The 24,064-nt window shown below is 30.0% G+C and overlaps 1 protein-coding gene across 1 annotated transcript in view; it reads right to left on the reverse strand.

The window, feature by feature from the left end:
* Positions 1-13,344: 13,344 nt before the first annotated feature.
* LOC129231725 (uncharacterized) overlaps positions 13,345-24,064 on the reverse strand; it is a 205,633-nt gene continuing 194,913 nt past the window's right edge. The window contains exons 16-17 of the mRNA XM_054866088.1: positions 21,544-21,760; positions 13,345-17,020 (exon numbers count right to left, since the gene is read on the reverse strand). Coding sequence (XP_054722063.1) covers positions 16,200-17,020; positions 21,544-21,760 — 1,038 coding nt within the window. The 3' untranslated portion in view covers positions 13,345-16,199. The remainder of the gene's footprint in view (positions 17,021-21,543; positions 21,761-24,064) is intronic.

Below are 24,064 nucleotides of genomic sequence, written 5' to 3' on the forward strand. Positions count from 1 at the left end.
TTTTGAGTCTATTTATTTTGCTTTAACTCGAACCTCACAAACCGCTTTGGGTACGTTATTGAATGTGCACTAACTAATATATATCTAGCAACAAGAGGAAATATTTACCCTGGTATGTTTTTGTGTGTAATTAGTTTATTTTTCAAATGATATAATTTATCAAAAAAAAAAAAAAGTAAGACGATTACGGTGTTTCTCTTTTTCTGTCTTAAAAACTAAATATGAATAGCTTGCGCATTTATTTACATGCAATGATTGTCCTAACTGTAATAATAAATCATATTTCTGTCTTAAACGCTCACAGCCTCGAACGAAGTTCTTGATTTTAGTATGCTCACCGTGCACAGTAGCAAATTTCTTTGCAATTCGAGCATTGGGGAGTATAGGGGTAGTAGTATAGGATAATAGCAATTTCTTCAATCTCAGAGGTCATCCATACAGCAGTGTTAAAATGTGCCTATTAACAAATGCTAACAGTGAATTGTTGAAATATTAAACTAAATCTACCAAACAAGGGACTACTTCTAAAGCGTCATCCAACAGGTAGGGAGGGGTGGAGAAAAATATGATATTGCGTATAGTATTAGCGTGCAGATAATCTTTCCACGGTTAACTATTGGTGCAATAATGCACTGTTGCCTTATTACATGCAAAACTGTAGCGTTTAGTATTTCATTACTAAATTCTGAAGAAACTTCTGCATTATGGAAGCAAGTTAGATGAACAGAGCTGGAGCTGGGGGTTGGTTTGATCACTTACTTTTTTTTTCTTTAAAACTGGGTGTTTTACATTTATTACCAATTGCACAGCTTTAATGTATCTTTGGACAAAAGCTTAATAGATAACATCTAAATATATTTCAAATTCACCTCTTTTTCTTAAGTTTAAGCGAAGAGACTTCTTTGTACGTATTTCTTACTTTAAATTCTGCTAAATCCATTTCTCATTGCTGAACTCTGGAATCTATGATATGGTACAGATGAGAGCGAGCCTGCGTGATTTTTCTGGACGCATAAAATCGGTACATTAAGTTGGAAACTGTTGGGAAAAAGAGCTAGTCCTGAATATGTCCTGGAAATATTGTCGATGTGAAGAATGAGGAGTAATTCCTTATAAGCCTCAAAAGGTCAGAGAAAAATACTCTAAAGGTGAATCTCGGAAGAGTTACGCTGTAGCAGGAGAGTATGGCCGCATTGTATATCCTGATATGATACCATAGAAACTTTGTGACCGCTTAATTTAATTAGAATTAGAATGCTTAATATCTCGTGTTTCTGTAACAAGGACATTGTCTTGCAATGGATCCCAGCGCACTGTGGCGTTGAGGGTAATGAGGTCGTCGACTCTCTGGCCAAAATCAAAAATGGTACCGTGATCCAACAAACTGCTAGACCAGAAGTTCCTTTTGGCACTATTAAACGAATGATTAAAAGCAAAGATGTTGGAGGAGTTTTGGATCAGTCTTGCCACTAGAACTTCATCAAAATCATGGAGAGACAAACTCCCTCTCCTATCAAATAAACACAGATATGGAATGGTGGTCGAGTTCAGGCTGGCCACGGGACATGATTGCCTACCCAACCACCTACATCGCTTCAATATCATTTCTAGCCCTCTCTGCACGCTCTGTAATCTGGGATATGTTTTGGATGGGGACCATCTTCCCTATTGCCCAGCGTTTAGGCAGCGAACTCTAGTAGGCCGCTACAGGGAGGCGAGGAGCCGTTTGGTTTCATAGACTTTTTACTGCAACTGTGTGTTTATTTTAGTATTTGTTCTCTGTGTGTGTTGTTGTTCTTTTTTTGTGTTATTTGTTCTTCGGCTGTAGTGGTTTTGTAAACTTTGTCATTGCAAATAAAAAATCTCGAGTTATTTTCCTCTCAATATCTTCCAAACTACATGGTGTTGAATCTTTAGTTCGTTTAACTTTCTTCTGAAAGATGAAAACATCTTATTCTGATAAAATTTGGGAACCAGTGTTTCAGGAAGTTTTTACTATTATTTGAAGAAAAATAAAATTAGTCAATTTGCGATAACTCAAAGCCTTATAACTCAAATATCCATTTATCTCCAAGTTTCCATTGCATACCAAACTCTTGAGAAAGCAGTGGGAACTTCTTGTAATTGGAATATCATTTACTCGAAGGTTTCAGCCGGTTTCTTGGGACTTCGAGTTATCAAGAACTGATTTCAAAAACCAGTCAAACGACGAACTCAAAGATTTCGAAAAAACATTTTTACCTTCGTATTAATTTTTTTAATAAGGATTACAATGTTTTAAACTAAAAGGGAATCATATTTGTGTACATTTCTTTCAATAAACAATGTTGTAATGATCATTGAATAATTTAATATGGTGATATAGATGTTTTTCTAAAATTAGCAATTTTATTGCTTGAGTGGGTTTTGAAATAAACGATTCAATCGACTACACGTACATTGCAAGCACGTATCTAAACATATTATCTTAATATTGTTGGTTTTATTTTCTTTCAGTAGAGCTAGGTAACTTAATTCATGCATGAGTAAAATGAGCTTTAATTTTAGGTCTCTTACACCACATGGAAAACATGAGGATGGATCCCAAGCATCAATTTGCTGCCCAGTACGTTTTAAGTCGGGCAGCCGCCGAGAGACGCCAGAAGGATACACCTGGCATGCCTCCGCCTCTACATGGGGGACCTGGGCCCTCTGGACTAGGATCTTTAGGGCCCATGTCTCACATGGGACAGAATCATCCTGGACTTTCGTCCCCAAGTCACTCCATGGTAGGACACGGGGGATCTCTCGGTGGAACAGACATGCACGGTGTCCAGCCACTTCCTTTGCTCGGTCCTCACCACGGCCAGTAGCCTGTTCGAAGGGACTTTTAATTCAAGAAAATCTCGTTTCTTACTGTACGTATGGTTACTACATATTTTTCAGTTCACAGTTACTTTTATTATCATGCACCATAGCAACAAACGGCTACAACAAATATTCTCCGGCAGCAGAACTCCGGCAAATATTGGTTAAGTGCATCTTCTACCACGAATCGTCCAAAATTTAGCTTCCTAAAGACATCTTTCACTCAACTACTCGTTTCTTATTCATGGTATGAATGGTCATTTGGAGCATTTAATTCAATTTTGATACAAAATAATTTTTATTGTGTTTTTCAACAAAGCATAATTCATTCTCTTCAGAGCTGATATGTTCAATCTCATTACTTAGTATAATCTTCTTGTTTGCATCATGAATGACACAATTTTTTCTTACTCTGTATGGTGGACATTTATACTGATTCAAATTTGTTTTATGAAAGTAGCATTCCCTTACGTTCATAATGCAAGGTTTCCCCAAACGAAAGTAAACCCACTTTAAAGTGAGTGTGTTAAAAATTACATTAATCACAGTACATGATAAAATCTATATCTTAGTTTTGAAGAGAATTTATATTATTTTTACTGTTAATATTTGTTGATTGATGGTTAAGTAGTGTAATAATCAAGTGATCTGGTGTTATCGTACTATTCAAAAAGCAATGAAGTAAGAATGAGTGCAAAATTGTTGTTAGTTCTTTTGTTTTTAATTTTAGTATTATTTTATCTTGAATCAGCAATACTAAGTGCAAGAAAATGTATTCTCATTTTGTTTACTATATGTATATATATTTTATTGAAAAATTGTTTCATTGTGTGAATTGACAATTTGTATATGACTCTGTTGTTTAGCAATTGTTGATGCGTATGATGACATACTCTGAGATCTCACAAAAAGGCATTTTACTTATATTAGATCAATGTTTGTGTGCGTTTTCTTTTCTATCATTGAGATTTTTATACAGATATATCTTAATTGTTAATATTTTTAAAACTATTTTGTGTTCATTTACATGAAAGTTGAGAGTGTTTTAACAAACGTCTTTTATTCATTCATTTATTTATTTAAGATTCACTGTTACCATTAAAAAATACATGCTTTCGTTCGAGATTTTTGATAACCCAATTTTTAAACAATAAAACGGAAATCTATACCTTATTTATATTCAGCATTTTTATTGATGAAATTTTACGCATTCGTTTCAACATTTGTAAAAATATTTTGATTTTATAGTATTACCAGACGATGATTACATGTAATCGATAGTGTATCATTTTTAGACAAGTATTTGCTGTTAATTTATATGTTTTGTATACATTTTATTGAATTTTGTTAGAAACTAACACACAAAATTTGAGGAACCCGAAATAAACATACAAACCAAAACTTCAATATTTCTATACTCGTGGCGATTCACCTTATGTCAACTTTGTCAGCGTTCCTAAATGTACTTAACAACATTTGTCGTAGATCTCTCAATTTCTAAGAATATTTGAACCTTAAAATATTTTGTTCTGTGTTTTCTAGACTAACATAAACTTAACACGCAATATTTATGCTTTTGAAATTACTTTTCGAAACACAATTTAACAGGGTGCGATGCGTGGTCTTTACTACTTTGTATGCCAAACTACAGTTCAAATGTTTTTATTTCAGTTTTATATTAGCTGTGATATCTGATGAACTAACTACAAATTTTGATTTTCTTTCCCAGTTCAAATTGCGCTTTCACGATGATCTTTTCTGGAAATATATTCATTAATTTATTTCTTTGATGCATACTTCTATATTTCGTTTTTTTTCCTTCGTATTGTTGCAGTAAATGCAGAATAACATGGGCGAACTTACAGAAAATATATAACGAAATTCAAATCATTTTGATATTCAAATTCAAAAGACGTTTGCTGTCAAGTTTGTTAAGTAAGTTTGAATTGTATTTGCTATCATGGTTAAAACTTTAATGAGCTATTAAATACCCCCTTTATTCTTTGCTATCATAAAAAAAGTAAAACGAGTTCTTAGTAAAGGGTTTCATAAGTTAACCCCTCAATTTATTTCTAACCTTAAATTAGAATTTTAAATGCCTTAAATTAATCTTTTTATTGTTTCTGATATACAACTTCTATGCTCATGTATTTTTGGGGCACTCATTTATCACTAATAGTACTAATAATAATTCTCACAATGCAGTTCATCCTAGACATAGATGAATCAATTTTATATCATCAAAATTTCGAGTAGAACTTTTACCTTTCTTCTACAGTATAAATAGTAAAATGATAGTATATATAACATGTTATCCATACGATTCCCACCATCAACAAATCATCTCCAGCTCATATAAATCAGAATGAGTTTTTTTACGTACTATATTAAATGCCTTGTTGAAAGAAGTTGTAACATTACGTTTCATTTTCTTCGATTTATAAGTAAAGTCTAATAACTTAAATTATTATTTAGTTTCTTAAAACTCAGTCAAAATACATAACCTCATTTATTATCTGTATTTTTAAATCCCATATATTGCTGCCAGTGTGATTTGTTTTTAACTAAAACGATTAAAAATATTTTTGTCTTCTTCCAACGAATATGAACTATTGATGAATTCCACTAAAATATCATGATAGCACATGTTATTACTGAACAGAAGAATATGACTTCTCCATATTAATCAGAAATGTAGTTAATATAAGAACTAATTCTGGAACATGAAATTTTTCTATTTGAATTATCAACACAATTTAGGTGGAGAGGGAAGATGTAAAAATATATATGGTAGTGTTTCGCCCATGTTATAAATATCAATTTATGAAAAATAACATTGAAAAAAACTTTGATTTATTTTAATTTGTTTCGGTTGTCTAAAAAAATATTCTTGACAGGTGAATATAAGTTTGTTAAGGTTTCTAAAAAGAATTCGTTAAAAGTTGAAAAGAAAACTTTAGTTATGTACTACATTAAAAACTGAATCTTCTTCCTTATTTATGCATTTGTACGAAACGTTTTCCCTAGATTGAATGTGGTTATTGTTGGAACACTTTTATAATGTGTCCAAAGTGTTTTACGGTGATGTATATAAGTGCTTAGCACTCTAAATTCGTAACTAAAATTGCTTTAAATATGAGATTGTTCTCTTTAGCAATCTGTATTATTATATTCATCTATCATAACATTTATAACGTACAGGGTTATGAAGCATTTTCATCTTTAATTCAATTATTCATTGCATTGTGCCAATTTACTTGTTACTCATATCATGATGTGGGATTGCTGTTACATTACTTTAATTTTTGATTATATTATAATATAGTCAATGTTTTTGCCGGGTTCCTAACACGGTTTTATTGAAGGTGTTTACTAGTTTTCGTGCCTCCGTGGAAATGTTAAGGTGATCTTATACAGATTTTGTATTTGCCACAATCCGGTTCCTTCAAATGTTTTTGAATGTTAGTGTATAATTTTAATAATTCGTTGTTGTCTAAAAATATTTACAACAATCCTATTAGAACACGATGCCACGCAAGCTTAAATTTGCTGTAAAAATAAACAGTGAGAGAGAAAAAAAAACTTAAGTAGGAAAATGACACAAAATATGTGCTTAAAAGCTAACGAACCTGTTGAGGGGTATGCAGTTTTAATTTCAAATTCACATTTCTTGATTTCGTTAACAGCGCAATGAAAGTGTAACACGGACTTTTCAAATTTTTCGTTAATGAAAATATGTCGCAGACATGAACATGATTCCTATATAACCTGCAATAAAGCTCCCGAATTTTTATATACACTTCGTGAGTATGTACTTTGTTATTTCCCTATCATATTTATACAGTTATGTGTGTGTGTATATTAATAGTGGTAACTTTTGTAAAAATGATGTTTTTGAGACTTACAATGGAAGCTACTACTATTCATAACTTTGCCGCAAGAATCAACTTTATTGACATAGATATCGACGCTCATATAGAGTGGATTTATTGCTTTCTTGTACAAAACTTTTTGAGTCCGACGCCCAAGTTGTTGAATAAATGTTAAGTATAAACGCGTCAACTTGAGATAAGCTAGCTGTTTCTCAAAAGTATTCGCGGCTAAAATATTAACGCCTCTTTGGCGACCACTTTTTGTGCGATGGTGTCACTTTGAGATGAAATGTTTCTTAATAATATCTAATTTCGATAATTTATTTTTGAATTCGTTTTTTCTAATTTTTAATTGCTAGTTACGACACAATTTCATGAAACCAGAGAAAATCTCCATATAACATTTGAAAAAAGTATTTTTTATTGTTAAAACTCACTTTTGTGTAATCTAAAATAATTTTCGAAAAAAATAAAATATAGTCTTTACACATTTCAAAAGAGACTAAAATTGAAATGCTCGACACGGTTAGGATTTACTTTTATGTAAAATTAGGTTATTAGGTATTGTTTTATCAAATATGATTTAATCAAACAATAATATAGTGGATAATGATATAACTTAAATCTTTCTCTTTTTTAAGCAAAAAACACAATCTTTAGAGTTTTTTTTTTGTTTAAATTAAGTATAAAGGATTTTTTTAAATTGTAGTTAGGAGGCATTAATGATAATATTTAATTTTAAGAAAAGTGAAACTGCAGTATTTAAAATATAATGAAAATTTAGTTAGTCAAAAATCATAGCAATCAATTATTAATATTAATTTTATTTAATTTCAAAGACTGAATTAGAATAATAACTAGCAACTTAAACACAAAAATTAAAATATAAATAAACCTATCAACAAGTAGAAAATCTGTTAAATGGGAGCGTTTAAAATGTGAGTAATATCATCGAAATTTAGTTTTTAGCACCCTGCTCTTTGATTTCAAACAACTTATTTTTTCCTTTAAAATTTGGTATCTATGATAGAAACGAATTTAAAAATCTTTGAAAGAGGGGTCGGCTAGAATCTCCACAAGTAGCTCCAGTCGTGTGGCAATCCATATTTTGTACTTGACTACGGCTATGATATTAACTTATTTGAAAATAGTCATTAAATTGAAAACCTCTTACCTAATGATAAAAAGATAATCTTTACAAAACTAAAATCAAAGATGTGGCATTTTCACTTATTTGAACCAAAAGTGAATAAAACTCTCGATTTTGACATTTGTCATATTATTATGTACTATACGTTTTATATGCATAGAGCCTTTCAATATTTGTTAAGAGATATATTTTAAAGTGCAGCTATATTTTCCTAGATAGTAGCTTTTTCTAATTATCCGATGAAAGAAAAAAAAATCAGCGTAACTTTTACTTTTGTGAATGCTATTTTCTCCTACAATAATACAAAATATCTGCTGTTTCATTAAGGTTACAGAAACTTAATAAAGACTGAGGTAGCTATATATATATATATATATATATATGTCTATCAGATTGTAATATCACTGTGCAGAAAGCCGTTCCGTTAATGTCAGTTAAGTTATGATGAAAATTTTTTTAAAAACAGTTTTGATTTTGTTTATAATTTTTAAGCATAGGACAAAAATAACAATAAACGTTCTTTGAAAATATATCCCGATTCTTTTTGATATTTTAATTTCAATGGTGTATATCTTCCTAAATAAATATATTTAAATAGCAAAATTGTGATTTGAAACTTAGTGTGATGCGAGTTAGTGTATCCATAATCTTCCTTATATGGCTCACAAATGAACAGCTATTACAAGTAAGTTTTTTTTTTCTCTTGGAAATGTATGGGCATTAAAATAAATGAGTGAAGAAGGTATTGAATGGAGAAAAAAAAAGATGAGTTCTGAACAGTGATTAAATGCGTTGTATGGTAATTGTAAATGAAATGACAGCAACTCCTTTCTATATTTAGATTTCAGCTCTATCCCCCCCCCTTTTTTTTTAATTAAACCTATTACTTACCAAAAAACCCCACAAGAGCAAAACTTTTGAAGACAAGATATGGAAATCAATTACCAAAAGGTAAACTGTTATGAAGTGTTACACACATGTTACTCAAAGCAATACGTTTTCTGAATGTTTAACATCAGATTATAAAAAAAACGTTATGATTCATGAATTTTTTTACTCTCAGTTAATATTAAATAATTCTGCACTTTTTATTGAAGCTGTGATCTAAAGCAAAACTACTGTTTTCAATGTTTCATTCGTTCTTATAAATTTGTCAGTACCATATATTCATTCATAAAAAGCATGAAAAAAGAAATTAATTAACAAATTATTAAGAAACATATCAGAAAGCAATAAATTCACTCTCTTGGTCTCTTCAGAGCCGTAGTTTAAAGTGGAGCCATCGCACTCAACGTCGTCTTCAAAGAGGCCAGAAAGCATGCCGCGATTATGAGAAAACAGAGTCAATCAGTAAGTATGCGCGTAAATCTACAAAATTTAATCACCTTCCCCTCTAAATGTCTGTATGATACATAAAACAGGGTATCGGACATTAAAACTACGGCTCTGATACGAAAGAGACCAATTGCTTCAACTTATTGACAGTAGATGTATCAAAATATTTTGATCAAAACCTATCTTACTATTTCAAACATTGTCAATTAAAACCACCTATGGTTAATTACGCATGTAATTTTTTTTATATTTGTATCCTTGTATGTAGGATTGTAATTGTGCAATGGAATCAGTTGCGAAAGATTTTTCTGTTCGAAGTGATTTAGTCATATTTCTGTCATACATTTTTGGTCTTGTTTTTCTTATACATGTAAATATACATAATATGATGTGTGTTTAAACTATGATGCACTGTTTTTGAACTTCAACTGGTACCAAAAATGGTTTTCCTAGTATAGCTTTCACTATCATCATAAAAATATTGAAGCTTTTCCTGTGATTTTCTAGGAGGAAAAGTACGTTCTTGATGTGTCATAAGAGCGCCTAGAACTACTGGCAAAACAATATGTACTGTTTTATCGTACATTTTCCCACTTGTAATATTATGATCGAAGAGAGAATTTACAGAGACATAAAAGCATAATGCATTGAACTTTGTTACTGACGTATAATATCACATTACATATTATGCAGAAAATCTATTGCCTTGACACTTGAATCGGTCAAAACATATATTAATTCATATTCAAAGACTAACACAGTTGCTATTGCAAAATAAAAGAAAAAAAATATTTTTATCAGTCTTCATATCACACATAATCTCTTCGATTCTGATAATGCATTGCCCATAAAGCGAAAGCTTTGATAATTCTGGATATTCCAGATGTATGCTTCAGTGCAAGAATTCTGTTTTAAACTTTTCAAACTAAAATAAGACATGAATAATAACTAGTAAGTATTAATTGTTCTAAGCAAACCTAAATCAACTAAAAGTGTTATCCTTAAGTTCATAAAGTATTAGGATGATTAAACAGCAATTTTGCTACGCGCACAAAAATTGAAGACTATATCATTATGCTTGTCATTATTTATGCCTCTGCCAACCAATGTGATTATTATAGTGAAAGTTTAGAAATGTTAAATAAGTATATAGTCAGAAGGTTGGCGATTCCATATCAATAAAACATCCAAAAGACTTACACTATATTTACGCATGATACAGTAACTTGTGCTTAAAACGACATTCTCGCTTTATTTACGTTTTTGTAGAAAGTTTGTGATCGCTATAGCATAGAGTTCAATGAATTAACACAAAAATGTACTGAATAAAAGCTATTTGGCTATTTATAACAAAATTAGCTCATAAAACAAAACCTAATTAACTGACACTTGTTTGTCCAGAATTTTTTTTAAGGTTTTGAATTTTTATACATATGCTTTGGAATTTGGAATAAAATATGAATTAATGCATTGTAAGTAGAGTTTTCGCTGAGATGTGATTCGCGCTCCTACGATAAAGGGATGTCAAGCCAAATAAGAAATTCCTAAATTCAGAAAAAGAAACTTGTGTAAAGTCACTAATGAAAGTTACTCTTAGACTGTATATCTAGATATGGTATGGTCTTTAAATATTGGAGAAAGAAATGCAATTCAAGTATAAAATGCAAACTACGATGTGGGACAGCATTTAAGAAAAGGATGCAGAAAGCGTTATATTGGTGGCTAGCTAGAAAGCAATCCTAGTTGAAAGTGGCAGCAATGGTTGCCAATCGTATGAGAGACTATTTTTATAAGCTCAGCTACTTTTGCGTTTTCTTAGAATCATTTTCTACGTGCTGTATCGCAGTGTTTGTGTGTTAAACATATCCAGTTTGTCGTAGCTGGATACGTAATCAAAAATCAAAACTCAAAGTTAATGCCCTTTCTACACTAGTGTTAAGTTTTAACTGTCGTAGTTCGTATATCGCCGTAGCACAATATGTAATTAGGAGGAAAAAATCATTTTCGTATATTTCCGAGTTGTATTTACAGGATAAATTCAAGTTTGACCTTATACTTTCACCAATTCATTTAGAGTTTGAAAATTTTAATAATTGTGATTGCAAGTTCCTGCTTTGAGCAGAGAGCAAAGAAATGTAGGTTCCTGATCATATGTATTATGATCATAATGACCAGAACTTAGTGGTCTTTGCTATAATGGAAGGAAATTGTGTCCTACTGCAAAGCAATAAATTTTGCATGAAATTGCAGTAATTCCTACAACTATTGTGTTATTTAGGTATTTGTATTGACAATTATCTTTGAAACGAACAAAAAGAAAAATCATAAATCTATTATGCCTGAAGAGAAAGTGTAAAAAATATAGTTGCGCAAAATCCTTTTATCCAAGTTTTAACCCGATGGGTGCGTAAAGTTCTTTAAATTTTATGATACATGTAACAATATGAAAAGGAATCGAAAAAATCAAAACTATTTTTACTAAACTGAAAGATTATCTACAATGATTACTTTATCACATTTTAATTTATGTATTTATATATAGGTAGCAATTTGCATTTAGAAGATTGATTTGGTTATTACCTTCAAAAAAAAAAAGTTATACGAGTGCTTAGACTTATACTGTTTAACAAAATCTGGATCGATAAATTAAAATTAACTTAATAAACATTAGATGGGAGAAAGGGCACGTCTCTGTATTTTACTGTGTGATACCAAGGTTGCTCACCTCATCATCATACAGTTTCCACTTGGGAAACAAAAACTATAATTTAGGAGGAGAACGCGATGTATCGAATTAAAAAAATCATTATGAAACCCTGCTTGGATTGCGCAACTAGTTTTGTAAAACAATAATCTACATATTTTGTACTGTAGTATACTAGGTTGAAAATGTGTATAATAAAGATTAAAACTGTCTGGTATGTACTATTTTTTGGCATCTGGTATCTTACAGTTTCTTAACCATGCCAAACAAAATATTTAAAAAAAAGCTTATCAGTTCTACTTGGAATTGATGGTGTTAAAGACTGACATTTCAGTTGTTGGTATCGGTTGCTTTTTATCCTGCTATGCTGCTAATGTTGTGTACGTAGGTGTTTTAGCGCTTTGCTTCTGTGATTGTTCAATGGACAATGCAATGTTTAGCAAGAATGTGCTTGCTTAGTCGCCATGCAAATATTGTCTTTCAAAAGTTATTTCTTCTTGTGTATCCTTAGTATATAGTGTCATATTTATTATTAGTGATTAAAGTATATTGTATACAAACACACTGCTCTGTAAGCAGAATAAACGTCAATCACATTTTTAAAAAAGTTGTTTTGTATCTTATTTAAAAGTTTGTGGGTAAAAATACACAACAAAAATCCGAAACAAGCAAATACTTTTGAACTTGATTGCTTAATTTTGACGAAAAGGAAATAGTCTTATGGAATGTGTTTATAAGGCACTACAACTACTATACTAGTGATACATGTTGCTATTAGGTAAACTCAGCCTCGATTATGAAAACATGGGGCTTCAGGACATGAGACTTTGGGTTACCCCTTCCTTCAGCGAGTTTTACATTTATGCTCAAAAACAAGCTCAAACATTAAAATTTAACTGATGGAAACTTCTTACTCCGAAACTATATCAATATAAAATATATATCACCACTATAACATACCGCTCCCCCTCCCCTTTGTTAAATGTAGAGAGTATCAAAAATGAGACTTATCAGTCTCATATCTTCAAATACAAATATAAAGTAATTTCAAAAAAAAAAAAAAAAAAAACAGAATAATTTGATAAATTAGCCATAACAGTAAGTTTGAGAAAAATCACTGGATTGTTTTTCCACCCACAAGATTTAAAGTAAAACAAGACCTTGTAATAAGATGCTGTTGTAAATTATGCAAAACAAATAGCATATAGCCATATTAATTGACTAGTTTATTCCAGTTAAATTAAAAACTTCTGATTTTAGGAAATAATTTAATGGGGATTACAACGCTTTTTGATAATATAAATGTACCTAAAAATGTAACCTTTCAATTAAAAATATTGTAATCCTTTTCGATCAAGTTTAATCATAATAAAAAAAATTTTTCAAAACAAACTGTTCGATTTCCATTATTTTATTTCCTGAAACGAGCGGTTCAATTGATCACTAATGTGCTAAAATTAAAGCAATTTTCTCTCAGAATTCATTCAAACAATTTTTAAAAAGTCAATTACATCAATTTTAAAAGTTAAATATGATGAACAGTTTTTAAAAAATGAGCAATTTAGCAAAAGACATCTACATTTGAAGATTACTTTATTTTACATCATTCATGTTCAATCTTGGAGGACATACAAGAGTATACAACAAAAGTATGACAACATCAAATGTGGGTCAGCAGTGGATCAAAGGCACTAAATCTTTCTCCACTAAAACTATTGTATATACAAAAATAGGTCACTGCAACATTATTTCATCAGTACATTTGACAACCAGTGCCATAAATATTTCCAGAATACACCAAGCAATAATTGATACAGAAATTCTTAAATATTTATAAAAAAAAAGCTGGTATGTATAGAACTACTTATGAAATAATTTATGTGAAGGGAAAAAAACTGTTTTGAAAATATATGTAAGCTGTAAGATCAACATTAATATTTAGACAATTACTTCATGTATGGCGAATATTCTTCAATATTACTTTAGGCATTTCAAAAAGAAAGGTCATTACAACATAATGTCTTTACATTAAAAATTGTCATACTGTACATATTTTTACCATGTTTTGCAAAATTACATTGCATACAACAATGGTCTAACGTTGCTCATCGTCTGTTGATACACAAACTGGAAGACGGAACTGACAACTAACAATGTTCCTATAAATATGGCATGCCTAAACATGTTGTACAGTAAAATAAAAAAAAATGTTTTATAACCTAAGACTATAATACAAACTTTTATACTAAAAGAACTTAAAATGAAACAGCTTACAGACACAATCATAATAAATATAAGAATATTTTCAACAAAAATCTCACACAAATATAAATGCCTAACACTAACAGGCAACGCTTACGTAACTAACAATAAATGGAAAAGAAGATCGAATAGGAAGCTAGTCCAAACAAAAAGTAGTTTAAAAAAAAAACTCGTTTAAGGGAGAAAATATTCATGACTTTAATAAAGAAATTTTATAACATGAACGAAGTTCTAAGTTAAAAGCAATTTACAAAATTGATTTTATATGCAAAGCTTGATTTCACTTAAACCAAGCATCATAGAAGAAATATAGGCTTTTCATAAATTTTACCTCTATTATAAATTTTAATCACGGAAGAGATCAATGTAAAAATCAAGAAATGGAGTTCAAAAAATTAAAATATGGTTCTAAAAATATCACAATTTGGCAGAAAACAAAAATAAAAATTCTACTAAAATTTGCTGCAAAACAATGAAAGCATCCAACATGCACCTAAAAAGGTATGAATCAATACTGTTTACTGAAAAGTATTTTTATTTATCTCAACACTGACACTTTTTAGAAAATGCAAAACATTTACAGTGAAATCTTGTTACAACGAATACCAATACAGTGAATAATCCATTTCAACAAAATAAATTTTCAGTCCTAATTTAACTGCCAATTACATTGCTTGGATTCCACTACAACAAAATTCCTGAAACAACGAATAAAATTTATGATCCATTGAAGTTCGTTGTAATGGGATTTCACTGCAATTTTAACATAACTTGAAACTCAAAATTTTAACTGAACACAGCACTAGTTCAATTAATTTCCTCACACAGGAGTTGCATAAGTAAAAATCTAGACAGCTAGGACATTTAAGAAGGATCATAAAAAAAGAAATACAAAGAACTTCATAGCTTCTAAAGAAGTATTTAAAATAATTATTAAAAAAATATTGACTTTTTTGTTTTAAACTTCTCATGATTTTAAAACAGAATGCTGTATTTGACCTGGTACGTTATAAATTCGAGGCGGAAAAAAATCTTTACACATAAGTTTTACATTAAGAACTACAAAAACAAAAATACATGAATTTTAGCAAACATTATACAATATTAGCAAAATTTTACGATTCATAATACTTTCATTTAGAAAGAAAATGGGTTGTAAGAAAAAATATGGGTAAGAATACAACATTTCAATAAAAATGATTTCTTTTTCTTTTGTATAGTAGGAAATCTATAGAGTGGAGATTGTTTTTCATATTCGTTTTAGAGCTTTTAACACATTCATACATAAGAATTTGACTGTATCACAAATGGAAAATTTCAACATACAGATTATGAGTGAAAATTAATTGCGGAGAATAGTTACATAAATTTAACACATAATATCACTAAAAACTAATAGCTGTTGATACATAATTTATAAAAAAAAAAAGAAAAGAAAAAAAAAGAGGAAAACATTTGGCACTATATTGAAATATTGCACCACACTACTTGTTCCAGAAGGAATGCTAGAGTATAGACATTAGGATCTTTCATTATTGGACCCTTAATTATATTCATATCCCATTCCTTCATTTAACACATATAACGCTTATAAACATATTTTCAATGTAAAGTCACAATAGTCCCCAACTGTGAATGAGCAAGCCATTGCAATTTTTAACAAAAAATCGAAACTTTCTATTTTCTGGACAAGTGTTGCTTTTCGAAAATATAATTATCTTTCTGTATCCTTATTTTTTAATACAATATAAGAAATTATCTTTTTTTCCCAACTTTTTTTCTTTTTTTCACATGGCTTGTAGGTTTCAAACATTTCAGAAGGCACATGATTAAAGTGCTCTGCACCGGCTAGATTATCACATTGATGTTTGACATCATCATAAACTATCACTAAGACAAAAAGAGACAAAACAATAAATATTTTGTGTAAAAGAAAAAAAACACTAAGACAATTTTGATTGTATTAATGCCAACATATACCAATGTTTTCAAAAGTTGGCACAGTTATTGTGTATAAGAGCACCATTTTTTAATCCATATGGCGATATTTGTGGGAAGACATTTGAGAAAGGCCTAAAACTGCATGTTGACATTTAAGACAATGATAATGAGTCTGTTTTTGATTATGATTACAATTACTTATATTACAGCTTTGTGATGGAGTGTACTTTTCAAATCCTGCTGCATAAATACTGTCCATTTTCGCATGCTGTCTCCGATGCGCAACTACTTTATTTGTATCTGTACACACAAAGTCACACTTTAGGCAATGAAAATGAGATGATTTGTTTGCCATAGCACCTAAAGTATTAGCATACATACACTCAGGTCTGCCACAATTCACATTAGCACGATACTGTTGAAAATCACCACCCATTAATGTGTCAAGTCGTTCATGTCGAGCAGTATGTTGAACAAACCTTGTTTTGTCACAAAAGCTATAACCACAATCTTTCCTCATACAGTGAAAATGAGTTTGGTGTTCACGATAACCACAGTGTGTATACCCACAATCTTCATTAAAGCGACATCTAGAATATCCTTCAGGTACAGGTTCATCTTTTAAGATTCTTAAGGCAGCCATTTTCATTTTTTTTACTTCACTATTTTCTTCTAGTTTTAAAGGAAACTGCCTTTTCATATCAACAGGTTTATTTCCATTGTCAATTCCATCCACTACATTTCCATAATCAAACTGTCCAGAACCATAAAAGCCATCACTGCTGGAAGGAATTTGGTTTGTACTGCTAACACCAATACTGCACTTCATTGAAGGTTGAAATGAAGAACTGCTTGAAGACACAGAGTGCCAGCTAAATAGCTGATGAGAAGAAGAAACCTGTTGTTCATCTGGATAGTACACATAGAAAAAAAATTAAACATGATAAGAAGAATAGTATTGGATAGTCTAAATGAAAGCGAAGTTGTTTTAAATACATATATATGTATATATATATATATATATATATATATATATATATATATATATATATATATATATATATATATATATATACAATTACATTATAAATACAACAAAACATATATATACAATTACATTTGAAATACAACAAAACACATTTGTATCATGGATTCATGGATAGAATAAATTCAGTTAAGTATTTTCAAAAAAATGTTACAGAACAATAACCATAAAATCACTGCAGTATTTTATATTTACATTAGCATCAGAAATATTAAGAGTTGAATGATGACTAAATGAGCATGGCAGCTCTGAAATTCAAAAGATAAATCAGATATATTATTTCTCGAAAGTCTTTTTAATGGAAACGCCGTCACTTCCTTTAATATTTCATCAAACTTCAAAAGTAAGCAATCATTTCAGAGTTTTTTTTTTTTTTCACCGCTTTTGGCAAAACATAAAGAGACAATTCACATTTTGGTTGTTTTTTCAAAAATCTCGATTTATTCTGCTTTATTACGCATTTCTTCAAGGCACAGCAGCCTAAAATGGAGATCCATTGGCTCAGTTGGCAAGACCATTGTGCTAATAATGTGAAGGATGCGAGTTCAAAATCCCACAGGCCCAAAGAATATTGTTTCAATGATTTAATTTCTTCAGCAGAATTCTGATCCAAAATTCCATGAATATGTAATTGAAATTCATTGCAGGATTCTGATCCAGCTTTGTTGTTTAAGTCAGAAAACAAGACATTAATTTCAATATTGCGTCTCACTCTCCAAAAACAGCTTTGTAAAATAATACAGGGTTAGCATAAAAGAATATTACAGTTTTAAAAATTTATATTTCATAAATCATTACACTAAGCACTATAAATGATACATAATACTAAACTGTCAAAGTCTCTCATCACTCACAAATGTTCGATGTGTGTGCCTTTCCTAATGCAACACATATATAACATACATTTTGAAGCGTTTCACAGTCAATTTTTGGAAATGCTACACATAAGCAATTTTTTAGTTCTTGCAATGTTATAAGCAATGGTGGTGTATAAACAGTCTTTGCCTAAACCCATGAAAAGAAATCACATGGGGTTAGTTCTGGGGATCTGGCTGGCTAATGCATAAAGGGTAAATAATCATCACCTGCACTGCCAATCCAGTGTTTCGGAACGTCAGTGGCGCAGCAAAGTGCAGGGTTTGGGAGTAACTCCCACCCCCAGAGGTCTTGGTTTTAACATTGTTGCCAATCCTAATACAGTAGTTAATACCTGTGGAAAGAATGTTGTGACCAGCCCCCCCCCCCTTCCCCAAAAAGGAATTTCTAGCTGTGCTTGTGCGGAACGTGCACATTTAAGTAATTACCTACGTTTAAAAAAACTTGGGCTGTTTATTTTTATGTATCATTTATAGTGGTAAGTGCAATAGTTTATGAAATATAAATTTTTAAAACCGGGATATTCTTTTAAGCCAACTCTGTATTATTTTACAAAGCTGTTTTTAGAGAATGAGTCTCAACTTCCTTTACATTCCATCAAACTTCAAAAGTCATCATAAAATATAAAAAAAAATCTCCGATATCAGCGAAAAATAAACAAGGCATGTTTTTGCAACTATTCAAAAACTAATAAGATAAATAAATACCTTTGTGCTAAATAGTAAAGTCAGAACAAACAACGTAAGTAGAAGCACAAATTTGTAAAATTTGTGCTTCTACTTACGTTGTTTGTTCTGACTTTATTCAAAAACTACTTTAAAAACCAGGTTTTAATTCTTTCTGTTGGGCATAAAAGGTCAGAGCATATAGGTCAGCTGGTTCATACATATTAGAATTCTGAGAACTTATTTGAAGAGAAAGTCATCATGGAACTACTTGTAATAATATATTTTCATGCTTTTCAAGACTATTAATGAAATTTTTGAACAGTCAACTCTCGATAACTTGAAGTCCCAAAGTACCGGCAAAAACCTTCGCGTAATCGGTAGTTCCAGTTATCGAAAGTTCCTTTTCAAATCTTCTCAAGGTTAATATTTATTTGATTTTTTTTAGGAAAAGTGCATAACAGATAGACACTTATTGTTTAGAATTGTTATAATTAATTATTATTACCTCAAATAAATCTTTACAGAGAAAAATTTTTAATAAGATACTTTGAAAAAGGAAGATATTTTTGACTGCTTACATTTTTTATCGCATCTTCAAACGTCATTAAGTTTATGTCCTGGGCCCAATTTATTTTCTTTTGATTTCAGATTGTATTGTTTTTAAACATCTTTTTGTCCTTATAGTAGATTATTTGAGTCATCCAGAAAAAAAGGGCTAAATTTTCAATTTTTGCCAAGTTTTACAAATATTAACCAGCAATAAAATTTTAGGTTTTCAGTCACTGCAAAAAATAGCCCAATCTGCTATTTCTCGCATAATCTTACAACACTGAGCATTAAAGAGCACTACTATAGATAAATTATCCCCCTCATAAAAGGTGCAATGCAAAGCAATGTGTTTAAAAAAAATCTTATTTTGGTTGAATTTTTATGCAGGCACAAAATGAAAACGTAATGCTAGTAAAAACTTCCACTTAAAAGGAGTACATTCGAGATATAAGAGACAACTTTGGGTTAACCACACTAAATTATTTTGGGACCGAGTGAAAAATTCGAGATGAAGGAATATTCAAGTTATAAAGCTTTGAGTTATCTAGAGTCGACTGTATTTTGTTGAAATTAAAGCTAAAACAATAATAAAACCAACAAGTTACACCACCCAAAAAAAAAAAAAAAGGAAAATGCACATAACAAAAATTTACTAAGCATAATGGACAGAACAACTACCAAACTGTCTATGCAAATAGATGCTTCATCAGATACCATAAAAGTCAAAAAACAAGAAAAATTAAGATTTATGAAAACACTTTTTGTAAGATCAAAACAAATGAAGAGTACAGAGGAGAAACCTCATCAGTCAAAAAAAGCTCATTTTGAGAAAAACACAAATGAATGTGTGATTGATGGGATTTTTATTCAGTGCCACTATTTTCAAACAACTATTTCAGCTGACTTACAGGGTTTTGTACAAAAGATGACAAACTGTTCAAAAAGTATACTACTTCAGCAACAACTACATGGCATTATTGTTCCGCTTCCTTGGAAAAAAAGGAACTAATGGGGGTTTTTCGGTTGTTCATTTCAATCAAATAATATCATCCAGCTCAGATCAAACAAAAGAAAATACAGTGACTAATCATTGTATCAAACTTGTACGAAGACAAAAGAAAAAAAATGAAGGGAGCTATAACTAAGGTCATGGAAAATAACGATGCATGATTCCATTAACATACAGATACATCATGTGTGTCCCTGCAAAAAACTGCATTTGTTATTGTAATAGGATGACTATCATAATACAAACAGGAGAAAATCAGCTCACCACTTGTTCATTTAAGATTTAAATGAAAAAAGAGTAAATAAATAAAATTGCTTCTGTCATCCCTTCGAAAATCAAGAAATTAAGGTTCTACTTGAAACTGTAGCAAACATAAGTGAATAAAAAACACTTATTTTGTTCATTAATTAAAAAAGAAGAAGCTGCTTTTCCTGAGGAATACAATGTTTTTACTTCAGTGGCTTCAAATTTAAAGCAAGTTTTTATTGTCTTTTAAAGCTTTGAAAACAAGGAAAAAGGGCAAGGTATCTGAATGAGCAAACATAAATGAGGCTCAATGTAACAAGAAGTTGCTATATCTCAATACAATTAAGTGTGCAGTGTAAAGAAAGTGGCAAACAATTACATGCAAAAAAACAATAATAAATTGCTTGCTAGTTGTTATTATTATTTTTTTACAATATGTAAAATACTGAAATAGTTGCATCTGGTGCTGGTGCTCACACTAACAAATATAACAGATGTAGATGTATCTGTATTGAATTCCTATTTCTATATTTCAGTTACATGAAAATACTAGTAAAAACAAGTCCATCAATGGGATTTTAACCATTTTAGCTTTGGTGAGCTTAAAATTTTTTCAGGATCTAGTTTTCAGTAGCCTGTTCTATTTTACTTAAAATAGCAAGCAGCTAAGAAAAAACAGCAAAATAATTATTTTAAATGAAGAATAAAATATTTTCTAGAAGTTCAAGCAAAAATAGGTTGCAGAAAACAATTTGATACGTTTCAATAAAACTGTCATGAGGATTAGCATATTCATTAGAAATTGCATTTCCCCATCCTGTAAGTTAAAATGATGTATGTTAAGTAATTATGATAGCTCATAAAACAAATATTTCTTTAAAAAAAGTTTTCAAAGCAATCATAAAAAGGTAGTCTCTAAGCATGTTTTGTTTTAAACACAAAGGGAAAACATTGCAAATAACAGAATTTTGAAATTTAGCAAATAAGAACACATGTAATATTTACAAATAAATAAATAAAAAATAAATTAAATAATTACTTGGAGAACTCTTGGGTTCATCTGATCCAGTATGTGGAGGACCATTGACTGGAGAATGGTCTTCACTATCACTATCATCTATGTCCATTTCATCTTCATCAGGACTTGGCGAAGAATTGGACATTTTAATGTAACCAGGAGGATAAACTGGAATTGGATCTGGCGCGCCAGGATGTTTGATGACATGAGGTTGAAGATGAGAAAAACCAGAGAAGGCCTGAAGAATAATAAGTCACTCAGAAATACTTTGATAAAAGTTGTTAAAATGCTACTTTGCATACTATCACTAAACATTCAACGAAACTACTAAAAATATTTTGGAAAATAGGAGAAAAATGAATGACAAGCATATAAATAAAAAATAAAATTCATAAACAAAGAAAAATTATGTTTCACATTACTATGCAGAACAATAGAACAAGAAACATGGTTGTATTTTTCATTAGCACTTAAAACTTTCATTTTTAAAGGAAAGGTGATCAAAAATAGGACTTATAAATTTTTTAAAGAAATAAAACAATGTTTTAGGTTATCACATACAAAAAAATAAAAAAATAAATAAAAAAATAAACAATTTGAAGCACATTTAAATATTGTAAATAATAATAATGATAAAAATAGCTGCAATGAAATAAAATCAAAATTGTTTATGGTGCCTGAAAACCTGACAACTAAAAATCAAACTATTGCCATATTATGCACAGCAAATATTTGTTACAGGGATACACTAACTATCCAGTTAGTATTTAGTATAGGGGAAGTGGGGCGCAGGTGAACAAGGAGCATGTATGAACGTATGTTTTACAAGTCGTCCCCACTTAATCAGGAAATGGATAATCAAATACCCCGCTCATATGAATATAAATCTAAAGAACAAAAAAAAAAAAAAAAATCCTATAGTAATAATGTTAAAATTCCCCGCATTAAGAAATATTTTTTAAAAAAATCATGAAAAATTCTAAAGTAATGGCAGTACCAGTCCTACTTCTTGGCCAAACTTTTAGAGCAATGAGCCATTTTATATTTCTGTAGTGACAACTTCTTTGCTTTAGCAGGTGTTGTATGTAATTTTACACGTGAATACATATTTTAAACTAACTGTTAAATGAAACTAAATTATTGCAAGCCAATGAACATTCAAGTAAAATTTTGACAGTGCTTAAATTTTTTATTAAATTAAAAAAAAATATTTTGGCAATTCAGTTCTAAGGTAGACGATGGGGCACTCATGAATGCAACTTATAGGGGCCTATGTGAAGTTCCCATAACCACTCTGTAATATTAATATTAGTGTAACATATTACAAGTGTTAAAAAAATGTACAAGAATGTGAAATTATATATTTTCTGTAATTGAGGTGTAAATTTATTGTTACATATTATTATTATTATATAGTTTTTTTCATTAAAATATTTTTAATTTTTTTGTGACTAAAGAGTTGGTCAACAATTTAGTGTTATGCATTACTTACAGGAAATAAAAAGACATAAAACATTTTCATTTGATTAAAAACTGAAGTTTAAAAGAATTTTGAAATACAGTATCATACTCTACATAAAACTTAAAAGCAATAAGAATAATCTTTACATAATAGAATATACTTTAAACTAAATAGTCTTATTAGTTTTTTTTCTTGTTTATTCAAAGATCAAATTGAATCCCATTCAAATAGTTGTTTCTTAATATTATCACATTCACAGCAATTTTAATGTTAGAGAAGGCACTCAGAAGTTAAATTTGAATTTTATTGCTTTTCATTTTTTCTTAAATCTGAGACATAAAATGATAACATTGAAAATTAATCAGAATGAATCAGTACGTCTGAATAATCAATCATCTTTTTGTTAATGTTCAGCCTAAGGAGAAATTTGTTTTGTGTCCTTCTCATTTTTTTTTCCAGTATTTCTAGGAACAAAGAAACTAGAAGTAAACTTTGAGTCTTGGTGATTTTATGTCATTTTGGAGCAAAATATTATCATTATTATTATTTTTTTTTCGTCTTTTAGATATATCGGTTACAATCTTCTATTGGTTAGAAGAATAACCATCTCTTACATTAAGACTGATTAATATACTCCCCTATGCCCTAATGAACCAATAGAAAAAAAAACATTTAACTGTTCAAAATAGACCAAATAGAGCATAAACTAAAGCTGATATATGGGAATGAGATGTCAATGTAAAGTTTTTTGAGTGAATAATGTTTTATAAACTTAAACACTTTTACGTTCTAAAGTGATCTTACAGACAGATAGCATGATTGACACACATACTTTTCCATCTCATGAGCATACATTTTTTTATTTTTTAAAATCCTTATTCAGTTGTTTTTCAAAGTTAAAATGTATTTAATTCACATTATAAGATGAAGAGGGACTAATGTAATACTAAAAAGAATAAAGAATATAAAAATCACGTAAAGTATATAAAGTAATATTTTACTGTAAAGCTTAATCAATTTATCAACAAAGTCATGAAAAAAATAAATCTCATCCTTAATTTGTTAATAATGGGTACAAAA

The sequence above is a fragment of the Uloborus diversus genome, chromosome 10 (assembly GCF_026930045.1).
Source record: "Uloborus diversus isolate 005 chromosome 10, Udiv.v.3.1, whole genome shotgun sequence".
In the NCBI taxonomy this organism is placed as follows: domain Eukaryota; kingdom Metazoa; phylum Arthropoda; class Arachnida; order Araneae; family Uloboridae; genus Uloborus; species Uloborus diversus.